The sequence below is a fragment of the Lepidochelys kempii genome, chromosome 17 (genome assembly GCF_965140265.1).
Source record: "Lepidochelys kempii isolate rLepKem1 chromosome 17, rLepKem1.hap2, whole genome shotgun sequence".
In the NCBI taxonomy this organism is placed as follows: Eukaryota; Metazoa; Chordata; order Testudines; family Cheloniidae; genus Lepidochelys; species Lepidochelys kempii.
Window position 1 is genome coordinate 1484807 of NC_133272.1, and position 16896 is coordinate 1501702.

The following is a 16896-nucleotide window of genomic DNA, read 5'->3' on the forward strand; positions in this document are numbered from 1 at the left end:
ACGCGCTATCTCAGAGTGCGGCGTCACTGCGCGCGCGGCAGCGGCGGGCGGTGGGGAGGGTCCTCCTGGGCCGCCGCCCCGTGCCCCTGCCGCCCCCCCCGCTTTCCTATCGCCCCCCCGCCGCCCTCTCCTCCCCGCCGCCCCCTCCCTTTCCTATCGCCCCCCCCGCCGCCCTCTCCTCCCCGCCGCCCCCCGCTTTCCTATCGCCCCCCCGCCGCCCCCCCCGCTTTCCTATCGCCCCCCCGCCGCCTCTCCTCCCCCGCCCCCCCCCCCGCTTTCCTATCGCCGCCCCCCCGCCGCCCCCCCCGCTTTCCTATCGCCCCCCCGCCGCCCCCCCCCGCTTTCCTATCGCCCCCCGCCGCTCCCTCCCTTTCTACGCCCCCCGCCGCCCTCTCCCCCCGCCGCCCCCGTTTCCTATCGCCGCCCCCCCGCCGCCCCCCCGCTTTCCTATCGCGCCCCCCGCCGCCCCCGCTTTCCTATCGCCCCCCCGCGCCCCCTCCCTTTCTATCGCCCCCCCGCCCGCCCTCTCCCCCGCCGCCCCCCCCGCTTTCCTATCGCCGCCCCCCCGCCGCCCCCCCCGCTTTCCTATCGCCGCCCCCCGCCGCCCCCCCCGCTTCCTATCGCCGCCCCCCCGCCGCCCCCCCCGCTTTCCTATCGCCGCCCCCCTGCCGCCCCCCCCGCTTTCCTATCGCCCCCCCCGCCGCCCTCTCCTCCCCGCCGCCCCCCCCGCTTTCCTATCGCCCCCCCGCCGCCCTCTCCTCCCCCGCGCCCCCCCCGCTTTCCTATCGCCCCCCCCGCCGCCCTCTCCTCCCCGCCGCCCCCTCCCTTTCCTATCGCCCCCCGCCGCCCTCTCCTCCCCGCCGCCCCCTCCCTTTCCTATCGCCCCCCCGCGCCCTCTCCTCCCCGCCCCCCCCGCTTTCCTATCGCCCCCCGCCGCCCCCCTCCCTTTCCAATCGCCGCCCCCCGCCGCCCTCTCTCCCCGCCGCCCCCCCCGCTTTCCTATCGCCGCCCCCCCCGCCGCCCCCCCCGCTTTCCTATCGCCGCCCCCCCGCCGCCCCCCCCGCTTTCCTATCGCCGCCCCCCCGCCGCCCCCCCCGCTTTCCTATCGCCCCCCGCCGCCCTCTCCTCCCCGCCGCCCCCTCCCTTTCCTATCGCCGCCCCCCCGCCGCCCTCTCCTCCCCGCCCCCCCGCTTTCCTATCGCCCCCCCGCCGCCCCCCCCCGCTTTCCTATCGCCCCCCCGCCGCCCCCCCGCTTTCCTATCGCCCCCCCGCCGCCCCCCGCTTTCCTATCGCCCCCCCGCCGCCCCCCCGCTTTCCTATCGCCCCCCCGCCGCCCCCCCGCTTTCCTATCGCCCCCCCGCCGCCCCCCCGCTTTCCTATCGCCCCCCCGCCGCCCCCCCGCTTTCCTATCGCCCCCCCGCCCGCCCCCCCGCTTTCCTATCGCCCCCCGCCGCCCCCCCGCTTTCCTATCGCCCCCCCGCCGCCCCCCCGCTTTCCTATCGCCCCCCCGCCGCCCCCCCGCTTTCCTATCGCCCCCCCGCCGCCCCCCCGCTTTCCTATCGCCCCCCCCGCCGCCCCCCCGCTTTCCTATCGCCCCCCCGCCGCCCCCCCCGCTTTCCTATCGCCCCCCCGCCGCCCCCCCGCTTTCCTATCGCCCCCCCGCCGCCCCCCCGCTTTCCTATCGCCCCCCCGCCGCCCCCCCGCTTTCCTATCGCCCCCCCGCCGCCCCCCGCTTTCCTATCGCCCCCCCCGCTTTCCTATCGCCCCCCCGCCGCCCTCTCCCTTTCCTATCGCCCCCCCCGCCGCCCTCTCTTCCTCCCCGCCGCCCCCCCGCTTTCCTATCGCCCCCCCCGCCGCCCTCTCCTCCCCGCCGCCCCCCCGCTTTCCTATCGCCCCCCCGCCGCCCTCTCCTCCCCGCCGCCCCCTCCCTTTCCTATCGCCCCGCCCCCGCCGCCCTCCTCTCTCCCCGCCGCCCCCTCCCTTTCTGCCGCCCCCCCGCCGCCCTCTCCTCCCCGCCGCCCCCTCCCTTTCCTATCGCCCCCCCGCCGCCCCCTCCCTTTCCTATCGCCGCCCCCCTCCCTTTCCTATCGCCGCCCCCCTCCCTTTCCTATCGCCGCCCCTCCCTTTCCTATCGCCGCCCCCTCCCTTTCCTATCGCCGCCCCCTCCCTTTCCTATCGCCGCCCCCTCCCTTTCCTATCGCCGCCCCCCCCGCTTTCCTATCGCCGCCCCCCCGCTTCCTATCGCCGCCCCCCCGCTTTCCTATCGCCGCCCCCCCTCCCTTTCCTATCGCCGCCCCCCCTCCCTTTCCTATCGCCGCCCCCTCCCTTTCCTATCGCCCGCCCCCCCCCGCTTTCCTATCGCCGCTCTCCCCCCCCCCACCGCTCCCTCCCTTTCCTATCGCCCCCCCCCGCCGCCCTCTTCCCTTTCCTATCGCCGCCCCCCGCCCCCTCCTTTGCTATCCCCCCCGCTGCCCTCTCCTCGCCTCCGCCCTCTTCCTTCCCTTCCTATCGCCCCCCCCGCCGCCCTCTTCCCTTTCCTATCGCCCCCCCCGCCGCCCTCTTCCCTTTCCTATCGCCCCCCCGCCGCCCTCTCCTCCCCCGCCGCCCCCTTCCCTTTCCTATCGCCGCCCCCTCCTGCCCCCTCCCTTTGCTATCTCCCCCGCCGCCCTCTCCTCCCCCGCCGCCCTCTTCCCTTTGCTATCGTCCCCCCCGCCCCCCCTCTTCCTTTTCCTCCTCACTGTCCCATCTTTCCACCATCTCTGCTACCCCCTTCCCCCACCTCAGCACGCTCTCCCGCGCGCCCCGTCACCCTCCTCGGCTACCCCGTTCCCACAGCCCGCGTGTGGCCATCGGCAGCGTTGGGTCTCTGTACGAATGGCCACCACACACCGGTAGCCCTGGGAATGCTGCAAAGACGGGACTGCAGCAGCTCTTCGCCCCGGGGGGAAACGCTGGGGTGTATTGGGGTGTCCCGGGGGGAAACGCTGGGGTGTATTGGGGTGTTTGGTGGGGAAATGAAAAGGCACCCGGAGCTGCAATGGTGACTCACCTTTCCCTGGGTTAGAGGCCTGCATGCTTCTCCGCCTGCTGCACATGGAGCTGAGAGAACCTGTTTTCCAGGTACTGGGCAACAAAATCTGAGTCATGGCTGTAAGCAGCAATGAGGGCTTCTGCATCAGCTTCATGCGACCTCTCTGTCCACCTTTCATTCCAAAGGATGCCAGGGCACTTCATCACTGCGCAGTAGGGTACCAGCATTGCTGTGGATGGATGTCACCCGACCCAAAAGGGAACGGGAAACAACAACTCGGGGACAAACCTCTCCCCTTACAAAAAGGGCCTTGTGGTCTTTAACATTAGCAGAGAGGTTCTGTCTTTTAAGGCAGTGGTTCTCAACCAGCGTACTCAGAGGTCTTCCAGGGGGTACATCAGCTCCTCTAGATATTTGCCAAGTTTTACAACAGGCTACGTAGAAAGCACTAGCAAACTCAGTACAAACAAAAATTTCATACAGACGACGATTTGTTTATACTGCTCTATATACTGTACACTGCAGTGTAACTACAATAGTTATATTCCAATTAATTTATTTTATAACGATATGGTGAAAACGAGAAACTCAGCCATTTTTCAGTAATAGTGTGGCTGTGAGACTTTTTTATGTTTTTTGTCTGATTTTGTAAGCAAGTAGTTTTTAAGTGAGGTGAAACTTGGGGATACGCAAGACAAATCAGACTCCTGAAAGGGATACAGTAGTCTGGAAAGGTTGAGAGCCACTGTTTTAAGGCATTACCCTAAGGGACCCACAGATTAACCCTGTGTTACTGAACTTATGTTTGGATACAGAGTTGAGTTGCTCTTGTTCTGATTTGAACCTTTGGTTCCAGAGACTCTAGGTGTTTAAAACTTGCTGCGGAGACCTTTGCACTCTCCCCTGCAGGAGCTTCATGCGACCTCTCTGTCCACCTTTCATCCCAAAGAATCCCATGGCACTTCATCACTGCGCAGTAGGGTACCGCCATTGGTGGGGATGGATCCCCAAATAATACCCTGAGTTGCTGAGCACTGCTAAGTGTTTCCTTCGTATTCTGTTGCTTGGATATTTGTAGTTACAAATAGCTAGTTTTCAAAAAACATTAATTCCACTCATTATACCAAATAACTAAAATTTGGCTACCCTCAGAACCCACAGTGGTACAATTAGGTAATAGTCCAAAGGTTTGTCAGTGACTTGGAAGGACCGATCGATAATACAGGTACTACTAGCAGCCAGATGTGTGATAGCTTGTTTTTGGAAAAGGACCAATCCCCCAATATTAGTATCTTAGAGAAACAAGGAATATGGTATTGCAATGGGGAAATGGCAGTTTTGTATTAGGATCAAGCACATTTTACAGTGTAAGGTTACTGTATATGGAGTCTGAACAACATAAATATCCAGATAACACTATGAGTTTGGTCAAACAAATGAGTCTTTTGAAGGTAATCAATCCTAGGGAATAGGCAGAAGTGGAGGAGAGCCAGGGGACCCATACAAGGGGGGACACACAGCAGCTGGGTATGCTGTACATGATTCATACAAAGAAAAATAACAGAAAAAGGGGACATTTCTGGCCACCGCACACTGGAAGTCAGAGTCACTGTTCATATTTGGATAATATGTGCTGGGGACTGTGGCCTAAACTTCTAAAGTGGTATTTGTGTTGTTGCTGGGTAGAGGTCTGAGGCCCCCAGGCCCCTGGAGTCTTTGCGTTTAAATAAAGTGGAATTAGAATGTGAGCTGGGAGTTATGAATAAGATTGATCATACTTGTGTGGCAATATGAATTTACTAGGTCAGTGTTAATAGGGATCTGTATAATTTAAATAATTACATCTTTTCAGGTCAGATATGTTGATGAAAAAGTATTTATTTAAACTACTGACCGACTCTGAAAATCATAAGCTCCCTTAGGAGAAGTGCCTTTTATTTTTTAACCTGATAAGGTGATTTGAAGCAGGAGCCACTTAGATGGAGTTTGCCCTGGCAATTGCCTGTAGTGGGTTATAGGCAATTGCCAGTTGACTATCAGGATGAAATTTCTGCTGTCACTACATTTTGTTGGAATAATATTGTGGTGTTTCCACAGGCTAGAGCCAGCCTGAGTGGCAGAGTGGTATTTGTGATCTCACTCTTGGATTTCCTGGCATTGCAATCTGAGGATTAAATGTATGGAGGGTGGAGTGGTGATAGGGTCATTTAGATTTTGTAATAAAGACCAAGAATTGCAAAATCTAAACTAGAAATCTGTACTGGTGTTTGGGTAGTACCTGCAGGCTCATAGTGGTAGGCACTCTACACACCCGCTGAGATATGATCCCTGATCGGAGCTGCTTATAGTCACAATAGACACAGGGTGGGAATAACAGGTAGAGATTCACATTCCAATTTAAAAACAATGAGGAGGACTTGTGGCACCTTAGAGACTAACAAATACCTTTGGGCATAAACTTTCTTTGTTTTTGCTGATACAGACTAACCCGGCTACCACTCTGATTCCAATTTAAATAAATCTTGTTTGATTTTGAGCATTGCCCTGCAGTTAATTGCCCTTGAAGGGTATTTTTGTCCAAGGTACTGGTCTGGGTGCGCCATGGTGCTTCAGTGTGATGCTTTCATAGGGTTTAAGGCCAGAAGTGACCATTGTGATCAGCTAGTCCAGGATTTCTCAACCTTTTTGATACTAGGGCCTCTCTTTAGCGCCATCTTGTGGAGCTGCACATACACACATGCCCTTTTCTGGTAGCTGTTTAAATACAATGACTAAGGCATACCTCTTCCACTGAACGCATCCGATGAAGTGACCTGTAGCTCACGAAAGCTTATGCTCAAATAAATTGGTTAGTCTCTAAGGTGCCACTAGTCCTCCTTTTTTTTTTCTTTTTATCTCTTCCTTGTGAGTCTGAGTGGTGTATGCCCCCACCGTGTACTCTGGCATTATTTTTCTTTCCTGAAGCCTAGATTGGCTTTTTCTCTCTTCTCCAGCAATATTTACATTCTGAAGCTGTTTCTGTAATGGAGTGGCTTCTGGCCAAGAGGAGTGTCGTCTTTTTGAGGAAGGAGACATCATCTTAGCTATGCAAATACCGAAGGTTATGCTGTCCTGTCCCGTCCCCCACTTCTCTCCTGTCCCCCACGTCATAGCCCCCATCCTCCAGGCAGAGGAGGCGTAGCTGAGATGTTCCCGGGACCTCTCGCCTCTGCTGCTTTGCTCTCCCAGAACAAGGCACTGTGAAGTGAGAGAAAACGCCAGTGTGCTGATATCTGTGCCTGTAACATTCTGACTCTCTGCAGTGACTCACTAGTCACAATATTGGTATGTTTTTGTCCATGGGTTAACTTCCGCAGAAACATTTGTGTACAGTATTTGCAGAGCTGTGTCTGCCACAGCACTCATGTCCATGTGTGTTTCGTTAAGCAACTAGGAGATTGCTGGGTCGCTCGCATTAGTGGCTGGTCTTGTACAGGTGTTTCAGCACTGAAAGCAGCAATGGCCAAAGCGATTCACACAGGCCTTATTGGATATCCTGGCTTTCTTCTCCTAAACAGAGATGTAACCCACAGCATGTGATGATCTTGCTTGAGCTGAATGGCCTGATCTTAGTTAGCAAGACCCATAATCTCTGCATTAAAGGCAAGGGTAGCTGCTATCTGCTTTGTTTTATTCCAGTTAAGGGCAACTTGTGGGTTCTGGAAAGTTGTCAGGGTGGTCTTGATCTGAGCAGAATATGAATGCCCCCGGCCCAGCCTTGTGTTGCTTTATGATGAGAGAAGGGTGGGTTCTGTATGGGTCTCAAGGCAGGGGACTGGCATTTTCCATTACCAGCTGTCTAACTTCACAGTGCTGCAAAGTGCTGTTTCAAACTCTCAGTAAGAAGTGACATAACGGATATTCACAAACTGCCTAGGCAGGGTGTTAAAGTAACCAAATGCATTTGCTAAAATAAGACAGGAAAAATTAACCTGTATTCAGTGCTAAGGAAGGTCCTATTGATGTCTCGCTATGGTATTAGAGTAACTTCAATCTCAAGACTTCCACATCCAGCAGATTACTGGTACACCACAAACAGTGACTTTAAATAAATGATTAGGTTTAGTCACACACCTCCACAAACACTAGCCAAGTATTTCTGTACTTAGTTACCTTGCTGCATTCCTGTTACCTTTAGCCAGCTCACATAACTCTTTACCAAGTGTACGATAGCATCCTGGTCATGGGTTTCCGGTGCTGTGAGCGCTCTTTGCAGCAAGGGAGGCCTGCAGTAAAGATAATTAGCCTCAGGAGTGTCCACAAATGTAATTGTGGGGCCTAGAGGCCTGTCCCTATGTCGGATTAGACGCAGTTTTGCACATTTCCACAGGATTCTCTAGTATTTCAACATTCCCCAGTGACAGGCAACTCTGTGCCACCCAGTCTCCAGCACACTCCCGCTTGCCATTTGACATGGCATCCAGTGGGATTTCAGTACTAGTTTGAATGAATTTCCATACTCAAGGCAGAGTGGAGGCTGCTGTATTAGTATATATCTGATTCCACATCTCCATGGCAATAGCCATGCTCAGTTCTAGTTCCCATGCTAATTAATCTCTGCTTACTGCCATTCACACTGTTTTTAGAGTAGATGATGCTGGAGCTGGAAATAGCCAAATATCTCTAAATGAGTGGCTATTTTGGAACTGGGTGCAAGAGTGCATCCAGAAAATGAACTGCTACTTCTCAGTTGTAGTGCTTCAGCTCACTAGACAAACTCGAATGGAAATGTGCAGAAGGTGATGATGTATGTGGAAGCTGCTGGAACATGCAGTGAGAAGTTTGGGCTCAGAATGAAAAGTTAGAACAGACAGAAGGTTGTGGCATGCTGCAGAGTTGAGGGGGGCAATTCTGCCATCTTCGCAGCTGTCTTAAAAGGGTCAGTTCTGGGCAGAGGGGGTGAGGCTGTTCTACTTAGAAACTTAAATGTGTAAAAGCCGTTCGGCCTGCTGTTGCTTGTTTTTGTAATTGTTTGTATTTCAAGAGGCACTTACGAGCAGATACACCGGAGAACTGTTTGTGGTTGGTTGATACACACCTACATGCAGAAGTAGGGATGTTGGTAATGTGATACATGATACTGCTGTATTATAGTGTTACACAGTTCATCTGAGGTAGTTGGTTCAATAGCCATGTACAAAGGCATATTTAGATGTTTGTGGCCTTACCATCTGGGAGAGCAGCTCAAGCAGATATCATAGGGATTGTGTGTGTGTCATTGCTAGAAATACAGATGCTGGGGAGGAGATATTCTGTACAAGTATCGGTATATGAGTGGCAGGCTGATGACTGGCCAGGAGGTGGAGTGATGTCATTCTAGCCCGGGGCAGCTGCTATTTGTCCATCTCTAGTATGTTGTAGAGGGAGTGCTGGCTCGAGCCCAGGAGTCCCCAGATAGCTTTGGGATTGTAGAATCTGAGCGGTGAGCTGCTCATCTCTTTAATGTCATGTCTTGTCTTTACCATATCTCTGCTGTGAGATTTCCTTTTGTGAGACATAGGCTGATGCATTTCCTTGCAGCTTTTAATGTGTGATGGTTTGGGTAGGACCTCCAGGGATAGCCTAGGTCGTGGTCTTATCGAGGAGAAGGCCCAAGATTTGCTGTAAGCAGCCATGTTGGTGCAATCGGAATGTCTAGACTTGGGGGCAGCCCCAGCAGCTAGATGGGGATGTGATTTGCCCATATCCCAAGCCAACAAAGTCAGATTGTCTTGTGTGTGATTCCCTTCCACTGGCTATCATTGGGCAGGAGGGTGGTGGTGCTTTGTGAGCATTCTGGAATTCGTTTGCCCAGGTATCGTTCCCTAGGGGGCCATGGAATTCTGCTTCTCATAGTTTTTTACATGTATGCATCGTATCTATTTCAACACTGAGTTTGGAGATTAGTGCTTTAGATCTTCCTCTTCATCTAACCTTTCTCAATCCATCTCCAGAGGCAGTGTCTGGTCTGCCTCCACACCAGGGTGCTAGCTGGAAGAATTATCAAATCGTCCTGTTGTTTCAGTGTTACTTTGCGAAGCAGTGAGTCAATTGGGAATGATGGTGAGTTGTAAAGCCACAAGTTCAAAGGAAACAAAAATAGTAAATCCAAACCACCACTATGTACATGTGGTTTGCCCTTGTGCTGACCTTGACTCTCCCTTTGCTTCCAGAAGCCACATTCTAATGCAGTGGCAGTCAAAGGGTCTGGATCCTGGAAACAAATCTTAAAAGTCCTCGTCTAGTGCCTTCATTTCAATCCTACCACTGAGTCCTTTTACTGTTCTCTGGCAATCCGTAAACATTCTAATCCAGAGCAGGGTTATTGTGATGCTGTGTAACTGTCATGCTTTGTCACATTCAGGCTCCTAGTGCATTCTGTCCTCTGAGGCCCTCTCCTGTAGTAAGTTTGCCATCTTTGGCTCCTGGAGCTCTGTGAACAAGGTGCTACCTTGTTTGTCTAGGCTGGTAAGCAGCCAGTCAGCAATATACCCTATCAGGCTTCTCTAGCTTTTATTTCATTAGCCAAGTGTGACGTTTAATCCTGTTAAAACCTTCGCTGAGGTTGTATACCTAATAGGTTTCTGGGCAGCGATCAAGTGGTGCTGCTTTTCTGGATGCGACAGGAGCTCAGCTCTGTAATGATGGTTGCTCCTGTGATTTGGCTGCTCACTCAGACCAGGTTAAAAGCCTCTAGAAGCTCTGGGCTGCTGTCTGATTTGCACAGTCCTTGGCAACTGGTGCATTCATGCAGGATGGATTATGCGTAATTCAGGGGGCTTCATAAATGGTTTGAAATCCTGTTGCCTTAACTCTCTCTCTGTATTTGTGACTCCTCGGAGTACATTGTTTTTTGCTTCCTTGGCTGGTTGTAAGTGGGATTTCATGTTTGCCAGGTAGTTCTCTGTGGAGCGGGGTGTGAGAAGCCGGAGCCATGTCTGATTTTGTAGAGAGTGAGGCTGAGGAGTCGGAGGAGGAATACAACGATGATGGGGAGGTTGTTCCGAGAGTAAACAAGAAATTTGTGGAAGAGGAAGATGGTGAGTTTGCTTGTCTGTCATCACGCTCATCTGCTTCAGCGCTCTCAACATGCCCTGAGGAGTCATGGCGGCTCTTCCATGTTTCAGTGCGTAGCAAGGTTCCTTCTCATCACTGCGGGGCGGAGGGTTGCGGTGTGAACTATATCCTGCCACCAGGCCATATAAGGCAGCACTCTCCTGAGAAACAGACACACAAGTGTGTCCTGTGCTGACTGGGAAATCTTGTCTCCATGGAGAAAACTGCCAGTAGAACTCTACGGGTATAGATACACCACCGTCCTAAGGGAAGTACTTAGTCTGTAGTAGGAGCGGCCACATGCGGCGTTATGCTGCTATAGTTTTGTCGGTAAATTTCCCCGTGTAAATAAGCCCTTAGTGCTTTTTTATTTAAAGGATTTGATCCCTAGTTATCCTGTTTAGCATCCTATATCTGTGGGGAACACATGACAAAGCCATGGCGTAATGAGTATAGGAGGGCAGGCTCTAGACAGTCCCATACAATGTTTTAGTGCTTTTCTTCCTCAAAGCACTTGGAAGCGTATTTTCTATTCCCAAGCACCAAATCACCTGCCATCAACATCTAGAGCCACCTGATGCTACCCAATAAAGCAAAGGAATTCCCCAGACACACACGCAGCCCCTCCATTTCCTCTGCAGAGAGAGCTGCTCCAGTGAGCAGGCCTTGGAGCCAGCTGGGAAGGTCCATGAACTTGAGCTTTGTTTGAGGGGGAAGAGCGGCGGTTCCAGAGTCTCTGGCCTTCTGCTCGTTGCAGCCTGCCTCCACGGTTCAGATGGACAGAGCTAGAGGCAGTCAGCTAGGGTAACCCAGCTGCTCGCTGGAGACTAATATTCACTTCAGCGCCGCAAAATTGTTTCAGTAATGAGACCTGCTTGTAATTCTGTTCTCAATGCAGACAGAGCCCAGTAAGGCTGTTGAAATGCTGGGCTTTTGACTTGGGCAGGAGTCTGCTTTGAGTGCGGGTTGAAAGAGTTTAATTCTGTGACACCCCGGACCCCCATGGATAAGCTGAGAGAGGAGCTCATTGCAAATAACCTAGAATAGTCTGGGTGAAGTGTCCTGAGCCCCTCTAAAACTTGTATTACTGCCCATTTCAGATGAAGAAGAGGAGGAGGAGAATCTTGATGATCAAGATGAGCAGGGGAACCTAAAGGGATTCATTAATGATGATGATGATGAGGAAGAGGAGGAGGAGGAAGAAGCAAGCGACTCTGGTGATTCGGAGGACGATGTTGGCCACAAAAAGAGAAAACGCAGTAAGTTGTGTAAGCTTGGCTCTGCAGCAGGCAGTGCGGTGCAGTACATACAAACACACGTGTCCTGCTGGAGCTGCGGAATGGGGAACGGGCTTCTCCTTGTCCTCCCAGGGTCTGATGCCTGAGCAATAATGGGGTTAGCTCAGTCTCTGTGCTGTGCACTGACCAGTAATGGGGAGTTAACCTGTCCCTGCTCTCTCCTGCCAGCTTTCGACGACCGTCTGGAGGATGACGATTTTGACCTCATTGAAGAGAATTTGGGTGTTAAAGTCAAAAGAGTGAGTTCTTTTTTCAGGCCAATATTTTGCATGGCGAGCTGGGACCTGGACTTGGGTTAGTAAGTAAGAGGGGGAAGGTGGGGCTGGAAAGTTGAGCCCAGCATGGGTGTGTTATGTGCATTGCTATATGAGCACTTCTGCAGTGTGGAAGTCAAGGACAGCCATGGAGGCCAGGCCTTCAGTTCTCCCAGCCCAAGGGTGAGTGCGGGGGTGTTGGGAAGGTAGAGTTGTGGCCCTCAGAGTGATAGGCAGGGCTTTGACCAGGCCCGGGGAGGTTCTGCACACATGATGGAAGGCACTGGTGTGCTGGTGCTCCCCATGGTTGGGACACGTTGCCGTGGGGTAGGGAGTGTTCATAAGGGTGGAGAGGGCTCTGGTAGAGAACAAGCCGCATTTATGTGCTGTCTGTGATGACAAGGACCTTATGATTACTTCACTCTTGTAGCAAAAATTCAGGCGTGTGCGAAAAATGTCAGATGATGAGGATGATGAAGAGGAGGATTATGGGAAGGAGGAACATGAGAAGGAAGCCATTGCTGAAGAAATCTTCCAGGATGGAGAAGGGGAAGAGGGGGGCGAGGCTGTTGATGCTCCCATAGCTCCCCCAGAAGAAGAGGAAGAGGATGAGGAAGATGAATCTGGTAGGCATCAGTGGCCTATTGCTTCAAGTGCTTTCACTCCCTGCACTTCAGGCCTTGTACGTATGGAGGCTTTGTCTGTGCCCCGTGTTTGGGTGGAGGAACTGATTGCTTCCAGGGTGGGAGTGAACTTGCTGCTGTTTGTGCTCTGCACCCACCTCCCAAACCAAGTGTACAGCCATGGGGTACAGATGTGGCCAGGCTGTGGCTAGGGAAGAGAGTTGTTTAGAGTTGCTGTTCTTCTGGCCTCACTTGCCCCCAGAATGGTGGTAGTGACAGCTTCAAATGAAGGGAGCAGACTACCTGTCTCTGGGCATTTGATCGCCCAACTTCTGAGCCGTTAGGCCCCGCTGCTGCCGGAAGTCCTCCCTTAGGCAGCAGCCCAACATCACTGGCCAGCGGGAGGGGATGGACTGCAAGTATTCCTTCCATTTAACCCAGTGACTGATGTCCCCCAGTGAGGCTTTCTTTGGCTGTGGTGGCTTTGCCTTGCAAAGCTCTCTTCATCTTTGGGAGTGTGGGCTTAGCGCTGGCTGATCCCTGTAGCTCGAGGGGTTAGAACTTCCCTGGCAGGCACCTGTATGGTATGGGTGGCTTGGCTAAGTTAGCACCCAACAATAGCTGAAACCTGTAGCAGAGGCTTGTCTCCGTGGCTGCCTGCGTACGCACTGTCAGAGCTCTGCATAGCCTAAACTCCGTTCTGTGTCCAGACATCGACGACTTCATTGTGGATGATGATGGGCAACCTCTGAAGAAGCCAAAGTGGCGGAAGAAGCTCCCTGGCTACACGGATGCGTAAGTAGAAACAGAGGTTTGTGGGGAGGCTGCTCAGTTTCCTCAGCTCTCACAATGGCAGTCTGGCCTATTCCTCCCTGTCCCCATGTCATCACATTGGGACCCTCCTAGGGAAACCAAGCTAAGATGAAATCCAGGGCCTAGAGCAGGAGTGACTTTGTGAAGTGCCAAATCTCCCCTCCCTTGCAGAAGATTTCCCCTTTTTGCAGGGACGCTGACCAGTCCTTTAGCAGTGGCATCCCCTTGCCTCCCTGAGCCAGACCCATCCCTTATCTGCATCCTCCTGTCCGAACTGGAACCTCGGGAGTGCCGTTCCTACTCATGTCACCCAGTGCTGGGGCGAGGCACTCCCTCTGCCTGTCACTTTCCCAGTTCCCTCTGAGAGCACGGCAGTCATTCTGGGCCTGAGGGCTCCTCTCTCAGGGATAGTGCTGCGGAGAGTACCAGTTGTTTAGCTGGTCTGGAGAAAGTGTTAGCTTCCACTGCTCTGGGCAGACTTGTGTTAGTTCCACCAGGTTTATTTCCCTGCTTCCTGAAAAGGGCATTGGGGGAAACGCCTCTGGTAAATGAGAAGTCCCTGTCTGTCATTGGGCCCTGGCCATCACAGGGCAGTTCTATAGTGCCCACGCTTTTCCTGGGAGGGGACAAGGTCTCCCTTCTAACGATCTTGGGAGCAAGTTAATTGGAAATTGATTAGATACGTCTTCTTTCCGCACAAAGCAGCATGTGCTGTGAGTGAAGCTTCATGAGCTGTGTACATATCCAACCCGTTTCCTGCCATGCTCGACTAGACATGAGCACAGGTGCCATGGTACACTCACCCAGCGAGAAGGGTTTTCAGGTAACTTGGGGGTTAATGAAGTTTTGTCTCGCCCCCAGTGCTTTGCAAGAGGCTCAGGAAATCTTCGGAGTGGACTTTGACTATGATGAATTTGAGAAGTACAATGAGTATGATGAGGAGCTGGAGGAGGAATATGAGTACGAGGATGAGGAGGCTGAAGGGGAGATCCGTGTCCGACCCAAAAAGACTGCCAAGAAGCGCATCAGTCGACGTAGCATCTTTGAGATGTACGAGCCCAGTGAGCTGGAAAACAGTCACCTGACAGACCAAGACAATGAGATCCGCGTGACCGACATGCCAGAGAGGTTCCAGGTGAGGGTTCCATGCTGCTGAGAGGGCCTCCTGGCCGCCAGGGAGAGCTGATGGCCTATAGTGCAGCTCTTTGGGGGTGTGGCCTGACTGTGGGATCGGATCCTTGTTCCCTTATCCCTGTGTGCTGGTGCTGAAAAGGCAGGATGGGAGCTGCAGTGGGTTTTTCCTTGGCCACTGGATGCCTGTGTTGCCCATGTGGTGTGAAGTACAGTTCCCCAGCTGCCAGCCAGCTACGCCCAGATGTCCCTGGTGCTGGATCCCATCCATTACGGCTCTTCCTCATGAGAATGGAGATTAAAAAGGGGGGAGAGAGAGAGAGAGAGCTAGGACTTTCCAGACTTGTCTGTACCCCAGCCTATCTAATGCAGGACATTTCTCACAAGACATTTTCTGGTGCTTAATATAACCTCCTCTTCAATGACCCTAGCCATGAAATTGGCGCTTTCGCTACGTCCTGCAGTGAGTGTTCCATAGCCTGACATATCTCACACTGGGGAATTTTCCTGAGAGCCAGACTCAATTTTCCCTCTTTTAATTTCATCCCATTGCCCAAAGCCCTGACCCCCTTGGAACATTCAAAGTTCTCTGCCCTCCCCCACCCCCTGGGTGTTTGCATCCCTGAACCTTTGGCAGACATTTGTACCCACCCTCCTGGGAATGAAACGCGTGAAGCCGCTAGGGACCTTTTTCTTTTAAATATTGAATTTGAATTGGTTGTTTTTCTTCAAATCAGTGGGCCCTGCATGTGGGAGTGCCACGTTCTTCTTCTTGGGGGAAGAGTCATGGGGCCTAGCCAGACTTGTCGTGCCCTGCCACACGGTCATATTACAGGTGGACCAAGCCCGGGGATAGACGAGGTGGGGGAGATTAAATGCTCAGAGGAGCTGAGAGAGACAAGAATCTGATGGCACGGTCACTGGCGCTTTGTCATCTGTGCGGCTACTGCAGGGATAACGCTAACGTGGCCGGTGACTTTGAACAGGGCTAGACCCACGGGCTACAGAGTGGTTGGAATAGAAGAGGCCATGGCACAAGTGGTTTAGGAGCCTCTGGTTTGACTGGCAGTGGCACTTGTGCACCACTTGCAGAATTTTCTGCCAGTGATTCCCAGAAGAGCGAGCTGGTGGTGACCTAGCATGAAGCTGGGCACAGGTAGATCCCGGAGTCCAAAGATGCATGCTTTGAAAAGCTGCTGTCAAGAGAGCCCCTTGGGTGCAGGCATTTTTGAGACCTTCCAGGCATGTGTGGAATGAAAGGAATGGTTGTGGGCCCCTCAGAACCAATGTGTAATGCAAGCCACAGGTGATACGTGGCCCTCTCTTCACCCTGCCTTCCCACACAGCTGCGCTCCATCCCTGTGAAGAGTGCTGAAGATGATGAATTGGAGGAAGAAGCTGACTGGATCTACAGGAATGCCTTTGCCACACCTACCATCTCGCTGCAGGTAACAGGCTTCTCCTTGGACCCCAGGTCTGAGGTGACTACTGTTCTAACTCTCCAGCATGCTTTGCTTGGGGAAACTTCCTGGACTCTTCTTGGAGTGAGGTGGTACCTAATTTACTGGGACCCTTGATGTCTGGGTTCCTTACCTATCTAGTGGTGAAACTGGAAGAGGATGGGGGATAGGACACCGGAATTGTTTTTGCTCTGCCACTGATTCTCTCTGGCGTTGGGCAGGTCACTTTTGCAGCTGGCTCAGTTTCCCTCTGTGAATTGAAGGTGGTGATGCCTTGCTCAGGGGGCCCTGAGGCATTGTCATTCATAAAGCTCTTGAAGCAGTGCTGTGGGTATAGTGAGTATTATTAATCATCAGCTCTCAGTCACCTCCATCAGATGCTTCATCCGAACTGCACTTGAGCTGTAGCTCACGAAAGCTTATGCTCAAATAAATGTGTTAGTCTCTAAGGTGCCACAAGTCCTCCTTTTCTTTTTTCAGGGCTAGAATGATGCTTTGGGCTCTCAAACCAGTATCTGTTAATTGGGGACATCATGTTCCCTTTGGCTGGGCCTGTCTCCCCATTGACCAGGCCGGCCTGCCCAGCGTCCTGGGGAAGGGGCTGTGGGAAGCGCTAGACATGATATTCCCTCTTTCAGGAAAGTTCTGATTACTTGGACCGGGGCCAGGCCAGTAGCAGCTTCAGCCGCAAGGGGCCCAGCACCATACAGAAGATTAAAGAAGCCCTGAATTTCATGAGAAATCAGCACTTTGAGGTAACTCACAATTCTGCAGAAGGGTTGGGAGCAAGGGTCTAAGCTAGTTTTCTTGGAATGTGAAGGATTAATGCAGCAGCTGCCAATGTACTGGGGCCAATGGAAAGCGTTCACGTGGGCCAGCACGGGCAGGGACAGCACCGGGTGACTTGCTTTGAGCGCACCTGGCCTTGCAGGAGCCAGAGCATCTGCAGGGGAAGGCTGGATGAAGATTCTGTAGTTAAGAGGTGGGACGAAGGGGTAAATAGTGACTCAAACTCCAGGGGCTGTAATCTGTAATCCACACTCACCTCAGCCCAGGCTGTCACCTGCACTGCTACCTAGAGACTGAGAGCCCCTTTGGTTTACTTTTGTGGGAGTGGAGATGGAGGGCAATGTCTGGGGCTGTCAGAGTCCCGCACATTGGGGTTGGACTAAATACGCTGCCATAGCAAGGCAGGAAAGGGCAGCTCCACAC

General features: G+C 53.3%; 1 protein-coding gene across 2 annotated transcripts in view; it reads left to right on the forward strand.

Moving 5' to 3' along the window:
• Window positions 1-9790: 9790 nt before the first annotated feature.
• SUPT6H (SPT6 homolog, histone chaperone and transcription elongation factor) overlaps window positions 9791-16896 on the forward strand; it is a 32038-nt gene continuing 24932 nt past the window's right edge. The window contains exons 1-8 of one of the 2 annotated variants that reach the window (XM_073315813.1): window positions 9791-10089; window positions 11206-11364; window positions 11572-11642; window positions 12088-12283; window positions 12991-13075; window positions 13955-14228; window positions 15571-15672; window positions 16323-16439. In XM_073315813.1, coding sequence (XP_073171914.1) covers window positions 9984-10089; window positions 11206-11364; window positions 11572-11642; window positions 12088-12283; window positions 12991-13075; window positions 13955-14228; window positions 15571-15672; window positions 16323-16439 — 1110 coding nt within the window. In that variant the 5' untranslated portion in view covers window positions 9791-9983. The remainder of the gene's footprint in view (window positions 10090-11205; window positions 11365-11571; window positions 11643-12087; window positions 12284-12990; window positions 13076-13954; window positions 14229-15570; window positions 15673-16322; window positions 16440-16896) is intronic. The other variant, XM_073315812.1, reaches the window with a different exon arrangement.